The sequence below is a fragment of the Heterodontus francisci genome, chromosome 4, assembly GCF_036365525.1.
Source record: "Heterodontus francisci isolate sHetFra1 chromosome 4, sHetFra1.hap1, whole genome shotgun sequence".
NCBI classification, from domain to species: domain Eukaryota; kingdom Metazoa; phylum Chordata; class Chondrichthyes; order Heterodontiformes; family Heterodontidae; genus Heterodontus; species Heterodontus francisci.
The window spans coordinates 37,340,352-37,358,085 of NC_090374.1; the positions used below are offsets into that span (position 1 = coordinate 37,340,352).

Below are 17,734 nucleotides of genomic sequence, written 5' to 3' on the forward strand. Positions count from 1 at the left end.
TGCAGTATGAGGCACGTTTAAAGCCATTGGTCCTGGACTGTATTTCCAGCCAGGTTTCTGTGTGTTTTTTCTTGCAAGTTCATTTCAGTCTTTCTCCCCGTTATCGTGTTTCTGAAGATTGGGTTTTCATTGTATTGAAACATGACCAGTAGTAAAGAACCATTGAAATTCCAGTTAGACTTACAAATATGCATCTATAAGAAAACAGCCATTGCAATTCTAAAGTAATTGTAGTGGATCACATGATGGATTTGATAGCGTAGGAGCCAGTCTTGAACCGATCATGGTGTAGTGTTGTTTTGCATTGAGACACCAAAATATAATGATAAAAATTACTGTCGTGCATTGTTACCATATAAATATTTAATGCACTTCCATCCAATTCCTCCAACAGAGGCATAGGTGATAGAATCACCAAAAGTAAATTTTTCAGCTGTATTCTTCAAAAATTTTGATTGTTTAACAATGAAAATTTAGGCCTGTGGCAGGGGCACCACAGACTTATTGAATCTCCAGTGTTATTACTATATGAATATTAATGTTTATATATCCATTTACATTTTGATTAATATTAATTTTCCTTTGTCTTTTAGATCAATTGAGAAACAGTTACCAGGTTGGTTATGATAGCTCCCTCCAGGTAATGTATGCCAACGGCATGGATACCAGCTTTCAGGCAGAGCCCCATATCCTGGCTGGCACAGTGAATCCAATAATAGCCAGGCGCAATATCACACTCCCTATGGAAAACAGTCTAAACCTGGTGGAATGGAGGTTCAGAAAGGAACAAGCCAGAGGAAAGATCAGTGTCTTTGGGCGTAAACTGAGGGTAAACAGCCTACTGTTACTAAATCATTAGCTGCTGCGTTCATTTTCTTTAAATCAGTCGGATGCGAGCAACTGAAAAATCGTCTTATTGTAAACTCATTGAATCATATTCCAGGGCGGATTTTTCTGTTTCTATGCATTGGGCTATTGGATCTCCTGCACCTAAGAAAGACAGGAAAATTGGGCAGGGAGGAACACACAACCCCTATCAAAACCCATCTGATGTTTCACCCACTAATTTAAATGACTGAAGAGGTGGGTTGGCTCCCTCATGAATGCGCACTGCCACTACCTGATTTTCCTATGTTCATTGCACAGAAGCGTTGCAACTGGTCTGATTTATATTTTTGTGTCAGTTGTAGCTCAGTTGGTATCACTCTCCCTTCTGAGTCAGAAGGTTGTGGGTTCAAGTCCCACTCCAGAGATTTCAGCATAAAAAGCTAGGCTGACACTCTAGTACAGTACTGTGGGCATGCTGCAGTGTTGGCGGTGATGTCTTTTGGCAGATGTTAAACCGAGGCCCTGTCTGCTTTCTCAGGTGGCTGTAAAAGATTCAATGGCACTATTTCGAAGAAGAGCAGGGGAGTTGTCCCCAGTGTCCTGGACAATATTTACACGCACACCCACCCCCCTCCCTCCAATTCACCATCACAAAAACAGATTATCTGGACATTATCACATTGCTATTTGCGGGAGCTTGCTGTGCACAAATTGGCTGCCACGTTTCCTGACTTACAAAAATGATTACACTTCAAAAGTACTTCATTAGCTGCAAAGCGCTTTGGGATGTCCTGAGGTTGTGAAAGGAACTTTTAAATGCAAGTCTTTCTCGGTGATTTTTGAACAAATTTCTGTGGAGGCAGCTCCTGATCTCTAACCAGTGAGCTCTGCTAGGATTACATGAGTATGACTGTCAGACTTAGCTGTGACAGTCGTTATCTAAGATCATGCTTGAATCATGGCAACTTGAGTGAGGTAGTAGTGAGCAAATCATATTTCAACAAGCATTCAATGTCTTCAGAAGGGAGTAGTTTAGTGGGAAAAGATCTGCTTACCATGAACATGAAAAAAAAGATTTGCCGGTCCTGTTTTTGTGCAATTCGGTAAATGCTTGTTGGTTTGAGTTCTGCTTATTATGAACCGATACGGGTTGAAATTTAATCAACCAGTCTTCATACTTATGGAATCCCTCATACAAACCTTAAGCTTTGCTTGAAGTTCAAGGCAACAGCTGTTTTTGACAATGAAAAATGCATTGTCATGCAGCACTTCTGTTAATAGTCTATTAATAAAAAGTGCAGTACATTTTAATGCAAATGTTACACTGGAAGCATCACTCACTGACATCAACCTCGAGAGTACAAGGCATTGTCCCTGATCAGCCTCAACACTTCATCGGAAGAGGAGTGTGACCAACTGCCCTCAACCACTCTCCCTTCCTATTATAGACATTATCACTGATCCACATCACAACAACATAGAACCTTTAATACAGTAAATTGTCGCATGGTGCTTCACAGAAGTGTATTTGAACAAAACTTGAAACCGAACCACATAAGGAGTTATTAAGGCAGATGATCAAAAACTTAGCCAAAGAGGTAGGTTTCAGGGAGTGTTTTAAAGGAGGAAAGAGGGAGAGGCTTAGGGAGGTAATTCCAGAGCTTGGCGCCTTGGCAGCTAAAGTATAATGGCATTCTAAGTCACTAGTGTCACAACTCCATTATAGTGGTATTATGATTGACCAACATCATTCCCCCTGCTTTAGTGGAGTTTTCGCTAACATCATCTACATCATAGTGAAGTTGGCATTAATCAGTTGCACCCGCCCCCTTATTCATCAGGATTGTCACTGACTGGCTTTACTCTGTGCATTAGCACATCATTGTATTTTATGAATTATAGTGGGTAATGGATCAAGCCTGCTTCTTTTACAAAAATCAACAAGCCTCATAAATATTGGAGGAGCACAGGCAGGTTGGTGCCTTGGGAAGATTTGAAAGTGGACAATCTCAGATGTGTTGCTAATAATGCACAAGTAAACTTGCAGTGGTTTAATGTGGAATGGGCTTGAACAGAAGCCAAGCTGTCTTTTAATATAATGAAAGACAGTTAAACTCATTCTTCATTTACATTAAGAAGTCTGTCAAGTAATTTGCACTAAGGAAGAATCGATCACTGTGAACACAGTTTAGAAAGCAGCTAGGTTGTCTGAAAAGCAATAAGTGGATGGGAGCATGAACACTCCTAATTGATTTGTTCTGGGTGTTTTTGTATAAGGTGAATGGCAGGAACCTCCTCTCCATTGACTTTGATCGAACAACTCGGACAGAGAAGATCTATGACGATCACCGTAAATTTCAGTTGAGGATCCTCTATGATCAGTCGGGCCACCCCACGCTCTGGCTGCCGAGCAGCCGTCTAACAGCCGTCAACATCACTTATTCCTCAACCGGCCAAATCTCCGGGATTCAGCGGGGCCCGCTGGGTGAAAGAATCGAGTACGATGCCCAGGGGAGAATTGTGACCCGTGTACTGACCGATGGAAAAACCTGGAGTTACACGTACCTTGACAAGGTGAGGAAGAAGGAAGCACCTACCTTATACAGAAGAGTTTGATGGCGCACCATTTCTCTTAAGTGCATCTGACACAAAATCAAGCATAGCCTGGCATGTTGTAGTTGTACATTATGCGGTTGAAACTAATAATCTTAAACTTCAGATTTACATGTCCAAGTAGATTATGCCAAGCTGTGCTAAAGACTTGTAGGTCAAGGATGACTTAATTAAACAAATGCATCATCATTCAGAGCGTTAATTTCTTTTGTCATGTAATTTGCATTTTAATACTAACTATGCAATTATATTCTGTTCTGTTTTACAGTCCATGGTGCTACTTCTCCACAGCCAGCGGCAGTACATTTTTGAGTATGACTTACTGGATCGTCTATCTGCAGTTACGATGCCCAGTGTCGCCCGTCACACCATGCAGACCATTCGCTCCATTGGCTATTACCGTAATATTTATAACCCCCCAGAGAGTAACGCCTCCATGATTGTGGACTACAGTGAGGAAGGACTGCTCCTGCAGACTGCTTACCTGGGAACAGGCCGGCGTGTGCTCTACAAGTACAGGCGAATGTCTAAGCTGTCTGAGCTGCTGTACGACAGCACGCGCGTCAGCTTCACCTACGATGAGACCGCCGGTGTGCTCAAGACGGTCAACCTGCAGAGCGAGGGCTTTATCTGCACCATCAGATACCGGCAAATTGGTCCTCTGATCGACAGGCAGATCTTCCGTTTCAGCGAAGACGGAATGGTGAACGCCCGCTTCGATTACAGCTACGACAACAACTTCCGGGTGACCAGTATGCAAGCCGTGATCAATGAGACCCCCTTGCCGATTGATCTTTACCAATTCGATGATATCTCAGGCAAATTCGAGCAGTTTGGGAAGTTTGGCGTGATCTACTACGACATCAACCAGATCATTTCAACAGCAGTGATGACATACACCAAACATTTCGATGCGCACGGGCGAATCAAGGAAATTCAGTACGAAATATTCCGGTCACTGATGTACTGGATCACCATTCAATATGATAATATGGGGCGAGTGACAAAGCGGGAGATGAAGATTGGTCCGTTTGCCAACACCACCAAGTACGGCTATGAGTATGATGTTGATGGGCAGCTTCAAACTGTCTACTTGAATGACAAAATCATGTGGCGATACGACTATGACTTGAATGGCAACTTGCATTTGCTAAACCCGGGTAGCAGTGCCCGTCTGACCCCACTACGCTATGACCTGCGAGACCGCATCACTCGCTTAGGTGATGTCCAGTATAGGCTGGATGAAGATGGCTTCCTGCATCAGCGAGGGGGTGACATTTTTGAATATAATTCCAAGGGGCTTCTGACTAGAGTTTACAGCAAAGTCGGCGGCTGGAACATACAGTACCGTTATGACGGCCTCGGACGACGCGTCTCTAGCAAGACCAGCATCGGTCAGCACCTTCAGTTCTTCTATGCTGATCTGAACTACCCAAACCGAATAACTCACGTCTACAATCACTCCAGCTCTGAAATCACTTCCCTCTATTATGACCTTCAGGGTCACCTCTTTGCTATGGAGATTAGCAGTGGGGAGGAGTTCTACATTGCTTCTGACAATACTGGGACACCACTAGCAGTATTCAGCAGCAATGGTCTAATGATTAAGCAGATTCAATATACTGCCTATGGCGAAACATACCTGGACTCCAACCCTGACTTTCAGCTCGTGATAGGGTTCCACGGCGGCCTCTACGATCCATTAACTAAGTTGATTCACTTTGGCGAGAGGGACTATGATATCCTGGCCGGCCGATGGACAACACCTGACATCACCGTTTGGACAAAAGTTGCCAATGACCCTGCGCCGTTCAACCTGTATATGTTCAGAAATAACAACCCAGTGGGCAAAGTCGAGAATATCAAGGATTACATTACAGGTAAGGCAAGTCAACCAAATCAAGTGCACACATTTACTTACCAAGGAGTTGACAACATTTCTCCAATCCAATTGTTCAGTATGGCGAAGAGACAAGTTAGAAATGACTTGAGTGAGAAAGAAAATTGGGGAGAATTATTGTCAGCCAAAAAGCAATGGAGTTGTGAAATAAGAGTCATGGTGAGATCATAGAAGCAGATGGCATAAATGGTTTAAATAAAAGGTATTTTTGGAAATAGAAGGGATTGACAGAGATGTATGTTGCTGTTGAAGAGATGAGAAGATGGGGTTGATGTATATTTTAAGGGCAGATGTCTGTGAAAGATCAGTTATAATTTACCAGACAGGCAAACAGCTCCATGGAAATTTTGATGCTGAAATTCTGAGAGGAAATAAAAGCATCTGTTGTTCATTACCTAGCCTGAGCTAAAAAGCAAAGTTGCTGTGACTGCTTGCAGATATGTCAACTCGCTGCACCTTTCTCCACAAACAGACTGCATAGTTTGGTATGCATGCACCATTTGAAGGCAGTGCTGGCATCGTTCCGTTTGTTTGCTTACTATCAAATTGTACTCATTTTGGAATTAGGTGTTAAAACTTGGCGAGCCAGGTAGTGAAGGATAGAACTGGAGCCTCGTCTTTATACACTTGCAAGCTTTTATTTATACGTGCACGGACAGACACGCACACACACAAAATCGTGCACATCTAACCATCAACCCCTCTTTCAGTTGGCTCCTATATATAAGCGCAGGTGAGTCCCCAATTAATGCCCATCACCTGAATACAATTAACCCCAATTAATATACAATTAACATTAGGTGTCCTCAGTTTTGTTTACAAATGGGATTTGATTTTAAAGTATAAAAGAAAATGCTGTATATTTAAAATAGGTTGAGAATTTGTCCTGCCGTCCCATACATTCCCCTGATGTTGACAGCCCTGTCTATATGGCATCAGTGACTTACTTTTCTTCTTCTAATTTATGACCCTGACCTCTCCTGAAGACAGGGCCGGAAATCCTCTGCCTTACCAGCACATTCTTGCTTGAGTGAAGCTGAAGAGCCATGAATTCAACAAGGACCCTGGAAAACACTGGGTCTTTGTCCTCCTCAGCAGTATCTATCAGCCCCAAACATGGCCCTCCATGTCAGAGGGAACTGACCAGCAGAAGAGACTCCAAGCTGGACATCCAGGCCTGGAACCTCAAAAATATTAAAAATATTGTCTTTTTTTTATCTCCCAGTGCACTTGGCAGCATCATTCAGTAGGTTGGGGGTGGTGCCTGGACACACCATGCCAGGATTTCCAGCCCAAGATGTGTCAGTCACTGGTATCGTAATTAATTGAGCTCACCAGGTCTCTGCCTCTTCTTAGAGTCAGCGATAGAGGTAACTGGAGGGCAAATCCTGGCACTTCTACTCAAAATCAAAAGCCCAGAGATAATCAGGGGTGCTGTAGAGATTACAGTTCTAAGGCACCACTTGGCTGTCCCCTTGCCATTGACTCCATCCCTCTGCCTGGCAACTGTCTGAGACTGAACCACACTTTTTCGGAACCTTGGTTTCCTATTTGACCCCGGGATGAGTTCCCACTTACCAGGCCTTCTCTAAGACCACATATTTCCACTTCCATAACATCGCCCAACTCTATCCCTGCCTCAGCTTCTTTTCCGCTGAAACCCTCATCCATGCCTTTGTTACCTCTAGAATTGACTATTCCACCCGCTCCTGGCTGACCTTCCACATTCTATCCTCCGTAAACTTGAGGTCATCCAGAACTCTGCTGCCTGTTTATAAACTCATACCATGGCCCCTTGCCTGTTACTCCTGTGATTATTGACCTGGCTAAGTGGCACCTTGATTTTTAAATTCTCATCGTTGTTTTCAAATCCCTTTATGGCCTCGCCCCTCCCTATCTCTGTAATTCCTTCCAGCCCCACCACCCTCCGAGATATCTGCACTCCTCTAATTTTGCCGTTGAGCATCCCCAATTTTAATCGCTCCACCATTGGTGGCGGTGACTTCAGCTGCCAAAGGCCTAAACTCTGGAATTCCCTGCCTAAACCTCTCCACCTCTACCTCACTTTCCTCCTTTAAGAAGCTCCTTAAAACCTACCTGTTTGACCTCATTTGGCCATCTGCCCTAATATCTCCTTATGTGGCTTGGTATCAAATTTTGCTTTATAATGCTCCTGTGAAGTGCCTTGGGACATTTTATTACATTAGAGGCACTATATAAATATAAGTTATTGTTGTTGATGCCAGTGTCCACACTTTGCATGTGAGCTATACCGTGAATGTCGGCATGCTATCTAATCATAGGCCATTGTAACCGGGCCCAATTTTGATGGCCGCAGACACATTTTCCAGTGAGTGACTTGTATAATCCTGACTGATTGAAGTGGACACCTCGACTGATTTTCGTTTCCTGAGCTGAAAATGCTGAGGCCTACTGAGAAAGATCCTCCACTGACTTCTTTAACTTCAGCTGTTGTCACCGACAGTACATTTTACTTCTTTCCTACTTCGCAATGTTTTAGAATGATCGGGGGCATTAGGTTGTTCTGGTTAGGAGAAGAAAGCTTATGCAAAGCTGATTTGTATTGCCAGTGGTTTTACAACTATTAGATAGTATAATAGAGCCAATTAAAGGCATTTAAAGTTACTTTATGAACATTAAAATTTTTAAAAAGTCAACAGGACATGAAAGAGATGAAATGGCAAGACTCCACTCGCAGTGTGGAGCCTCATTAGCCTGGAGCGTAACATCCTGAATTGGCTGCGCTGACCTCTGGTTCTGCTGCCCGCACTCTTACCAAGTGACGCAGGGAGCAGAGCCTCACAATTCCAAAGCTAAAATTGCACTCTACACCTCTTCTCCCATGGAATAGCCAGATAGAGACATCTCCCTGGCAGCTTGCAGAAATCGCATGAGTCTTATTTAATTTTAAAATGACTTTGTACTCTCAACTTTACATTATCGCAACGACCAGTCCTGTATTGGTTTTTAGATTTTGAGAGGGTTTTATTTTTGTTTCTTTGATGTGAGGCAGCAGTGAGCTCACTGCACAATTGGAATTAGAGAGGTCAAACGGAAGACTGAGGTAGGAGCACACTGAATGGCTTGATACTGAGATTGCAGTCTGCAGTTCTGGATCTGGAGCAGGATTTGACCTTATTTGATTGCTGTGTTATATTGTACGTGAAAATGCAGTGAAGGAAAATCATCTTGTGCACAGAAAATAGTTGACCACAAATTAGGCATGATCTACAGTGTTTATTTGGAACCGATTACCATGGTTACCGTCAAAATCTGCACTATGATGTGATGTGTCTGTGACATGGTGAGAACAAGTTGAATGATTATATTGGTGAATTTAGTGTTGATGCCACAATAGTCTTCTAAAGTACACAGACAGTGATTGAGACAAATTAGTTCCGAGCAACATAGTTTTAAATGCTTGTTACAATGCAATAAATATTTATAAAACCAGAAAAACTGGCAATTTACCACCAACCTGTTTTTTATTTCCCTTTGTTCCATCTTATCTCAAAGTTAGCCAGCCCTGGTCAGCTGTAGTTCCACATCTGCCAGCTGTCCAACAACATCGTACTCATAGCCATATTTGGTGATGTTGCATCTGTGCAGCCATCGTTTACTTGTGTGTTCAAATACTGATTGCCGAAGATCTATTCAAAGTAGAGATCCAGAACAAGTTTGACTGTGCAGATTTATGCACACACACACACACACACGAGACACAGCACACACATGATACACACACACGAGACACACACGCACACGAGACACAGCACACACACGATACACAGCACACACACGCACACGATACACAGCGCACACACACGAGACACTGCACACACACACGAGACACTGCACACACACACACACACGAGACACAGCACACACACACATGATACATAGCACACACACACAAACACACACACAATACACAGCACACACACACACGAGACACAGCACACACACACACGAAACACAGCACACACACACACACACACGAGACACAGCACACACACGCACACATGAGACACAGCACACACGCACACATGATACACAGCACACACACGCGAGACACAGCACATACACGAGACACAGCACACACACGCACACATGATACACAGCACACACACGAGACACAGCACACACACACACACGAGACACAGCACACACACACAATGCACAACACACACACATACACAAGGAGTGCCAATGCACAAGTGACAATCATTACTTAGCAACCAGGAGTAGGAATTCTAGTTGATGGTTTAGTTTAACACTCTTCCAGTTGAGAAACACCAAGACCAGTTGTAATACCACCGTGGTTATTGCATTCACTGAGTTCAACATGAACCTTGGACTTTTCCTGGATTGTATGGCTCAGTACCACACCACACAGTGCAGATCATCACTAGTCCATCAGGAGAACCTTTACCACTAAGTATTCCAGGAAACATTAAGCTGAGTATGCCTTAGAAATGAATGCTGATTATGTTTGGGCTATTATTTCGAGGAACAGGAAAGGCAAGGGCTAGAGAGCTGTCCAAACTATTATTATCTAAAAGTCCATCTTTATTATTATCTAAAAGAATTAAACACAATGGGGGAAAATTTCTTTTTGTTTTGGTCAGCTGTGCGTCTGACACACAGGTAGAGTTTCTGCTTGCCTGACATGGAGAGTGCACTCCCCCCCTGTAAGGACGTGCCTCAGTTACCTAAGACCAGAGAACTCCGACACATATCAGATGCAGCTAAGACTTAGGGACACAGATGTACTGCTGGAGCCACACATCTTTCTGCAATTTGTCCAGCCAGTACCACTATAGCCATTGAAGTTTTGGCTGGCAAGGTTATCTGGAGGTGAATCGTGGCCTCCTAAAACAGGGCTGCCTGTACAGATTCTAGTAGTGATCCAGGCTGTTTGGTCAATCATCACCAGTGGCCTGGAGTTAAAGTGGGTCTGCCTGGCACAGTTATCAGGTTATCAAATCTTCCATACTGGGTTGACGGGGTTGCAGTTTTCATCGACAGACATGTCATCTTGCAGCCATCTTAACCAGTTGATGAGAAAGCTGCAGCTGTACTAACCTGTCACAGAGCACCCTAGAATATGTCTTTTAGTTCATAAAAAAAAAGCCTCAGTAAGTGCTGTGCACCCAAGCAACGTAATTTTCAATAGTTTATTGGCTGCATTAAAGCATATATCGATGTTTCACTTACAGTATGGATTTGTTTAAACCATGGATCAGTACAAGGTCCAAATAAAATGATACAAATATTGACTGCAGTTTGTTTCACTATAAAAAAAAGTATTAAAAACTAATCTTATCCTTACAATTGGATGAAGTGCTCTCGAGTAGGGAAAGGGCATTTATCTGAGTTTCTGCTCCAGTTTGCAAGCCAACAGGCCATGCTGCTGGAAGTGTATATGTGCGTGCCTGCGAGCGTACACGCACGCACGTGTGTGTGCACGCTGTTTGCGGTTATATGCGTACACCAAGTGAGGATAGGATTGAGCTCAGCTGTAATGAAGAAGGGCACTATCAAGACTCTATATGAATATGGGCATTTGGGTGAGGAACTCCAGGACAAATACCCCCATTTGATATAACCTCAGTGAGAGGGTCGATGCCTTTAAGAGAGGAGGGGTGAGAAGAGACTTGGAGTGAAAAATTAGTGCAAATTAACTGAAAGGGATTGAGAGACTGGGTTTGATCAGATGCAAAGACTTCTCCTAACATCTTCTCTGCCTCACCTTCTAAAGCCAATCCTCCGATTGTCACTCCTCTTACTGCCACTCCTCTTACTACCACTCCTCTTACTACCACTCCTCCGACTGCCACTCCTCCGACTGCCACTCCTCCGACTGCCACTCCTCTTACTGCCACTCCTCTTACTGCCACTCCTCTGACTGCCACTCCTCTGACTGCCACTCCTCTTACTGCCACTCCTCTTACTGCCACTCCTCCAACTAACACTCCTCCAACTAACACTCCTCTTAATGCCACTCCTCTTACTGCCACTCCTCTTACTGCCACTCCTCTTACTGCCACTCCTCCAACTAACACTCCTCCAACTAACACTCCTCTTAATGCCACTCCTCCAACTGCCACACGTCTTACTGCCACTCCTCTAACTGCCACTGCTCCGACTGCCACTCCTCCGACTGCCACTCCTCCAACTGCAACTCCTCCGACTGCCACTCCTCCGACTGCCACTCCTCCGACTGCCACTCCTCCGACTGCCACGCCTCCGACTGCCACTCCTCCGACTGCAACTCCTCCGACTGCCACTGCTCCGACTGCCACTCCTCCGACTGCCACTCCTCCGACTGCCACTCCTGCGAATACCACTCCTCTGACTGCTATTCCTCTGACTACAACCCCTCCGACTACCACTCCTCCGAATGACACATCTCCCACTGGCACACCTCCTATCCACCACACTTACAGCCAGTACCAAAGCAGAGTCATGAAAATTGTAACTAGTACGACGGCTCCCAAGACGTTTATGTTTGTGGAAAATAAAGGTGCTTTTGTTCTTCTAAATAAAGGAGGAGGATGCAGACATCGAACATGCTGGTGTTTCTAGTGTGTAAAATAAGCATTCTGGTTGGAGTGTGTGAATCATCTCTTTAGTTTAAACTGTTGAGTGTACCACACCTTCATTGTATTCCCTATCTCAATATTACCTTGTCTCCACAGATGTTAACAGCTGGCTACTGACGTTTGGGTTCCAACTCCACAATGTTATTCCTGGTTTTCCTGTGCCCAGGCAGGGCTTGGAAGAACCTTCATATGAGCTTCTAAAAAGTCAAGAATGGGATGATGTACCGGTAAGATTCATCAACACTATCAGCCATATGACTAAGTATTACAGATGTTACCAAACCTTTGACTTCTGAGACCAGCGTTGATGTTATGGAATTGTTGGATAATGACTCAACTCCGTAAAGGGGAAAGCTGAGAAATCAACAGCTCCCCTGATCAAAAGAAGGCACTGAATCAGGAACAAACAGTATGAAGTACCTTTTAGAACATAAAAGGGCAGTTTGGTATAACAAGCCTGGCCCTTTCTCGTAAAGTTGGGGCTAGATTCGTATCCGCAATCCCACCCAGAATGAGGGAAGGTTTGGACAATGCGACCTGCCTCACCATTGACCTGAATCTCCCTCCTCCACCCCCACCAGATACCCCACTGGTGGCTCCTCCTCCCCCCGCCCCCCCCCCCCCCCCGCCACATGCCTGTGCTACTGCCACTTCCTGTTAGTCCAGATCAAAATTAAGCTTCAGATGAATCCTTTTTTGTTATCACACACACCATTTATTACCATATAGAAAGACTGTTGGCTTCAGAGATGTGCTGGTTTGAGCCAACAGGATCTTTGCAGCAGTCTTTGTGGAAATGTTTCTGTATAGCAGCAGATTGTTATCCTCGATGGCCAGAAGGTAAATTTAGCTGCTGACACTTTGTGGTGCAGAACATTTATTTTTCCTCCAAGTGTGAGGGTGAAAATAAAGTAGTGCAGGCACGTTTTAATAGTTTGAAAAACATAACTCTTTTCCTCTGAATTCATTAAATAATACAACACTGCAGCTGACAAAACAGATATTCTATTGTTTTTTATTGATCTTTATTAAGTATGCAACATCTCTTGAAATGATTTTATCAGTAATTATTTTCAATGGATGATTCATTTATTGATTGCAATGTGTTCAAATGTGTGCTGTTACTTCTTCCAATTACTTTCCATTTTTTCACTCCCCTCCAAATGACACATCGAGGAGAATTGGCAAACCTTCTATTACTTTGCCAAATGGCAGCTCTTCATGTGTGGGCAGAGAATATGTGTGTCAGTGGGCTATTTGGCCATGGTGGAGGCATCACATCTCAGCCTAATCCTACAAGACATCCATATAACTTGATAGAGAGCAGGAGCTCTGGCCCACATACAATGAAATGAATTGATTCATCCCTGCTGCTACGATGTTTCCTGACATTACCCCTGAACAGCCTAACTCTGATTTTAACTTTATTGCCCATCCCTACTTGCCCTTGAGAAGATGGTGGTGAGCCGCCTTCTTGAACTGCAGCAGTCTGTGTGGGGTAGGTGCACGATTTTGACCCAGCGACAGTGAAGGAATGGCGGTATAGTTCCAGGTCAGGATGGTGTGTGGCTTGGAGGGAAACTTGCAGCTAGTGGTGTTCCCATGCACAGTGGCGCAGTTGTTAGCACCGCAGCCTCACAGCTCCAGCGACCGGGTTTGATTCTGGGTACTGCCTGTGCGGAGTTTGCAAGTTCTCCCTGTGACCGCGTGGGTTTTCTCCGGGTGCTCCGGTTTCCTCCCACAGCCAAAGACTTGCTAGTTGATAGGTAAATTGGCCATTATAAATTGCCCCTAGTATAGGTAGGTGGTAGGGGAATTGTGGGGATGTGGTAGGAATATGGGATTAATGTAGGATTAGTATAAATGGGTGGTTGATGGTCGGCACAGACTCGGTGGGCCGAAGGGCCTGTTTCAGTGCTGTATCTCTAAAAGAAAAAAATCTGCTGCTGTTGTCCTTCTAGGTGGTAGAGGTCGTGGGTTTGGAAGGTGCTTTCGAAGGCCCTTGGTGCGTTGCTGCAGTGCATCTTGTAGATGGTACACATTGCTGCCACTGTGCATCGGTGGTTCAGAACTTTCCCCACCAGAGGACATTTTTTCTCTCTATCTACCTATCAAATCCTTCAATCAATTAAATCACTCTTAAACTTCTATACTCAAGGTAATATAAGCCTAGTCTACACAGCCTATCCTCAGTTTAGCCCCAGTATCATTCTGGTGAATCTATGCTGTGCCTCCTCCATGGCCAATATATCCTTCGTGAGGTACAGTTCCCAGAACTGAACGTAGTACCATAGACGGGGTCTAACCAGGGCTTTATACAACTGTAGCACAACTTACACCCTTTTGAATTCCAGTCCCCTTGAATGCATCAGCATTCCATTAGCCTTTTACATTATTTTTTGTACTTGTCCACTAGTTTTTAATGATTTCGGTGCTTAGACACCTAAATCTCTCTGCTCTTCTGCAGTTTCTACCTTCTCACTGTTTAGAAAATACTATGATCTATCTTGCTTAGGTCCAAACTGAATGACCTCACAATTCCCCACACTGATTTACATGGCAAATTGTATTGATGTTTCTTTAGATCTGCTTTGTATTCAGAAATGTATCTCGGCATAATGCTTTCCTTGGAAGTTAGATCGGAAATACTATGTTTTAAAAAAAAAGTAGTTTGTTTATTGTGCTTTGTTTTGGAACACCAAAGGGAATTTTTCTACACTCATTCAGATATATTTCTTAAAAAACTTTTTTGGCCTTGTTTCTAGTTTTTGTCTGGAGTGCAACAAGCCATAGCAAGACAAGCAAAGGCTTTTATGGGCCTGGGAAAAATGCCAGAAATTCAGACCGGCAAACACCAGGCCAGTGGAGAGAAGCCATGGCTCTGGTTTGGAACGGTCAAGTCTTTGGTCGGAAAGGGGGTCATGCTTGCAGTCAGTCAAGGAAAAGTGACAACCAACGTGCTCAACATCGCAAATGAAGACTGCATAAAAGTTGCGGCAGTGCTAAACGGAGCATACTACTTGGACAACTTACATTATACGATCGAGGGCAAAGACACTCACTACTTCATCAAAACTGCCTCACCTGAAAGTGACCTTGGCACTCTGAGGCTGACCAGCGGGCGCAAGGCTTTAGAAAACGGCATCAACGTCACTGTTTCCCAGTCCACCACTGTGGTGAATGGCAGGACTCGAAGGTTTGCCGACGTCGAAATGCAGTACAGTGCTTTGTCCCTCCACGTTCGCTACGGGACAACCCTGGATGAGGAGAAGGCTCGGATACTGGAACAGGCCAGGCAGAGAGCGCTGGTGACTGCTTGGACCAGAGAGCAGCAGAGAGTGAGAGACGGCGAGGAAGGGATCAGATTATGGACAGAAGGAGAAAAGCGACAGCTGCTGAGCGCTGCCAAAGTGCAAGGATATGATGGGTACTATGTACTCTCTGTGGAGCAATACCCAGAGCTAGCAGACAGTGTGAACAATATTCAGTTCTTAAGACAGAACGAAATAGGAAAGAGGTAACACACAGGCTAGTTGGTGGTTGCCAAAGAGATAAACTTTACACTGTCTTCTTTTACTGGAAGAACAGAATATTAGTTTTGCTGCCCTTATTTACCACAGGGTAAACTGAGGAAACTGAAATATAACTGAAGCTTGAGCTAGGCCTCTGTTCAGATCTATCTGTAGCACAAGTTCTTTCCTAGAGCTGTTGGACTTGGTGGAACTCTTTTTCTACTTAGCTGGAACCTACAAAGGAGAAGAAAGGTGGTTACTGCAAACAAAAATCTTCAAATCACCCTTGATATACAGGATTGTCAACTGCTTCAAAAAAAATTGTTTACAGTTGGATGCCACTACACTCAGACCCAAGGTTGGACTAACATATGTAAAAAAAAAGCTTAACTGTTTTGTACTTGACCAAACCTGTCAACTGTTTTCTGTTGTTTAAGAAGCACTGTATTAAGCATTAGAATCAGTGTCCAGATACAGAAACTAACTGTGTATTATGACGAGTAACCTTTGCTTACCAGAAGTATTCTTAATCTTTCCTCAAAGTAAACAATGAAACACATTGGACCCGTAGCAACGAGAAGCAACGATGCAGTTTCATCACTGTACTGCGGAGTGAAGGGCCTTCCCCTGCTTTCAACTGTGCTGCTTTATACAATGACACTTTGTGCAAAGTAGTGTGACTGTGCCACCAACAGAAAACTACTCAATCGATTTTACAACGCCATTGGATTTGCCTTGGGAAGTTACGCAACGTACAAGATCACTCTCTCAGCAAAGCGAAGGAAAACTTTTTCTTTTTTGTAAAGTGTGTGAGACCAGTACCTTATGGAGTTTTTATATGAATTCCAATTTACTGCTCATCAGATACTAGTCTCAAAAGATGTTAATTTATGTAAAGTGTTTCAAAGAAGTTTATACTTGAAAATAAAATCTTTAAAATACAGTGACTGTCTTGTAATCTGATTTTTAACTGGCTGAGCAGGGGAAAAAAGATTCTGCATTCAGTAAAGTACTTTATGGCCAAATCTGTCCCCTTTTATTACCTCATAAAACCAATATATACCTTGATTTATTAAGAAAATAAAGCATAATGAGGAAAGTCCATTACTAAATTATAAACCTGCTTTGAAGTATATTTTCATCCATTTGCTGATGTCAGTGAAAAGGTTGATGTGAATTTTAGAGTAAGAAAAGGACCTTTGCATTATGCAGCACTTGTGTTGTGGAAGATTGTGGTAAAGATTGCAGAAAATCTTCCACAACTTATGCAGAGAAATTGCTAATAAAGCGGGTGGGGGGGGGGTGTGAAACTTAGTTTTATTTATATCGCCCGCTGTTTTTAAGTCATTTATAAATAAATCACTGATCATGTGATCGACTCATTTTATATTTTGTTTCATATCAAGTCACCTGGATATGAGTGCTGTACTGTCAGAGGTGCTGGGCTGGATTTTATCAAGCCCACGACACCAGGCTTCATGGCGGGGGTGCCGGAAGATGGTTGCAGCAGAGGCCCGCCACGGACGGGAGGGCCTAGCCCAATCCTCCCAGTGACACCAAGGCTCCGTGGCGGCACCCCCCGCCCCCCGGCCGCTGGGCAACAAGATCTCAATTTCAATATTTAAATCAATGACATGAATACATTTAAATGAACTTACCTGCAATCTTCCGGGCCCACTGCGATCCTCAGTGTGGTGGCTGGCACTCCCATGCCTTCAATTCCCAGTCCCGGGAAAGCAGGCGTGACACTGGTGGGGAGGGAGGAAGGAGTTAAGATTTTTACTGCGGGTGTTCGGGGTCAAATAAGCATCATCAACACAGGGGATGGTGGGAAGGGGTGCACTTTCAACTTTGTGCAGTCTGGGGGGTGGGTGGTGGGGGAAGGTCAGAATTCAAGGGTAAGTGTTTTGGGGAAGAAGGGCAAATACTGTAATTTTTATTGGGGGTTATAAATTTTTGTGGGGGGGGGGGTTCACTTTAAAAATTCAAATTTACCAGCAGGGCTGGCTGCCCTTTAAAAATGGCACCAGTGCCTGTGCACAGGTAGCTGATGCACATTTTATTGCAACATTTAAACCAGACTGATTTTAATACGAGGATGGACAGCCTGCCCCCTCCACGTCTTTGGGGGATGGGGGACGGGCCTCCCCAGATATTTAAATGAGCCACCGCGCAGGAGATTGCAGCGGCTCTTCGGCGTACGGCCTGCCATGCGGGCTCCCATTTTTTGAGCTTGACGCTGGGAGCGATGGCGG

General features: G+C 44.1%; 1 protein-coding gene across 16 annotated transcripts in view; it reads left to right on the top strand.

Annotated features, from left to right (window-relative positions):
- LOC137368959 (teneurin-3) overlaps positions 1-16,375 on the top strand; it is an 891,767-nt gene extending 875,392 nt beyond the window's left edge. For all 16 annotated transcript variants that reach the window (XM_068029337.1, XM_068029332.1, XM_068029334.1 and 13 more), the window contains 5 exons: positions 594-829; positions 3,106-3,402; positions 3,710-5,321; positions 12,064-12,194; positions 14,733-16,375. In XM_068029337.1, the coding sequence (XP_067885438.1) occupies positions 594-829; positions 3,106-3,402; positions 3,710-5,321; positions 12,064-12,194; positions 14,733-15,488 (3,032 nt within the window). In that variant the 3' untranslated portion in view covers positions 15,489-16,375. The remainder of the gene's footprint in view (positions 1-593; positions 830-3,105; positions 3,403-3,709; positions 5,322-12,063; positions 12,195-14,732) is intronic.
- Positions 16,376-17,734: the final 1,359 nt, after the last annotated feature.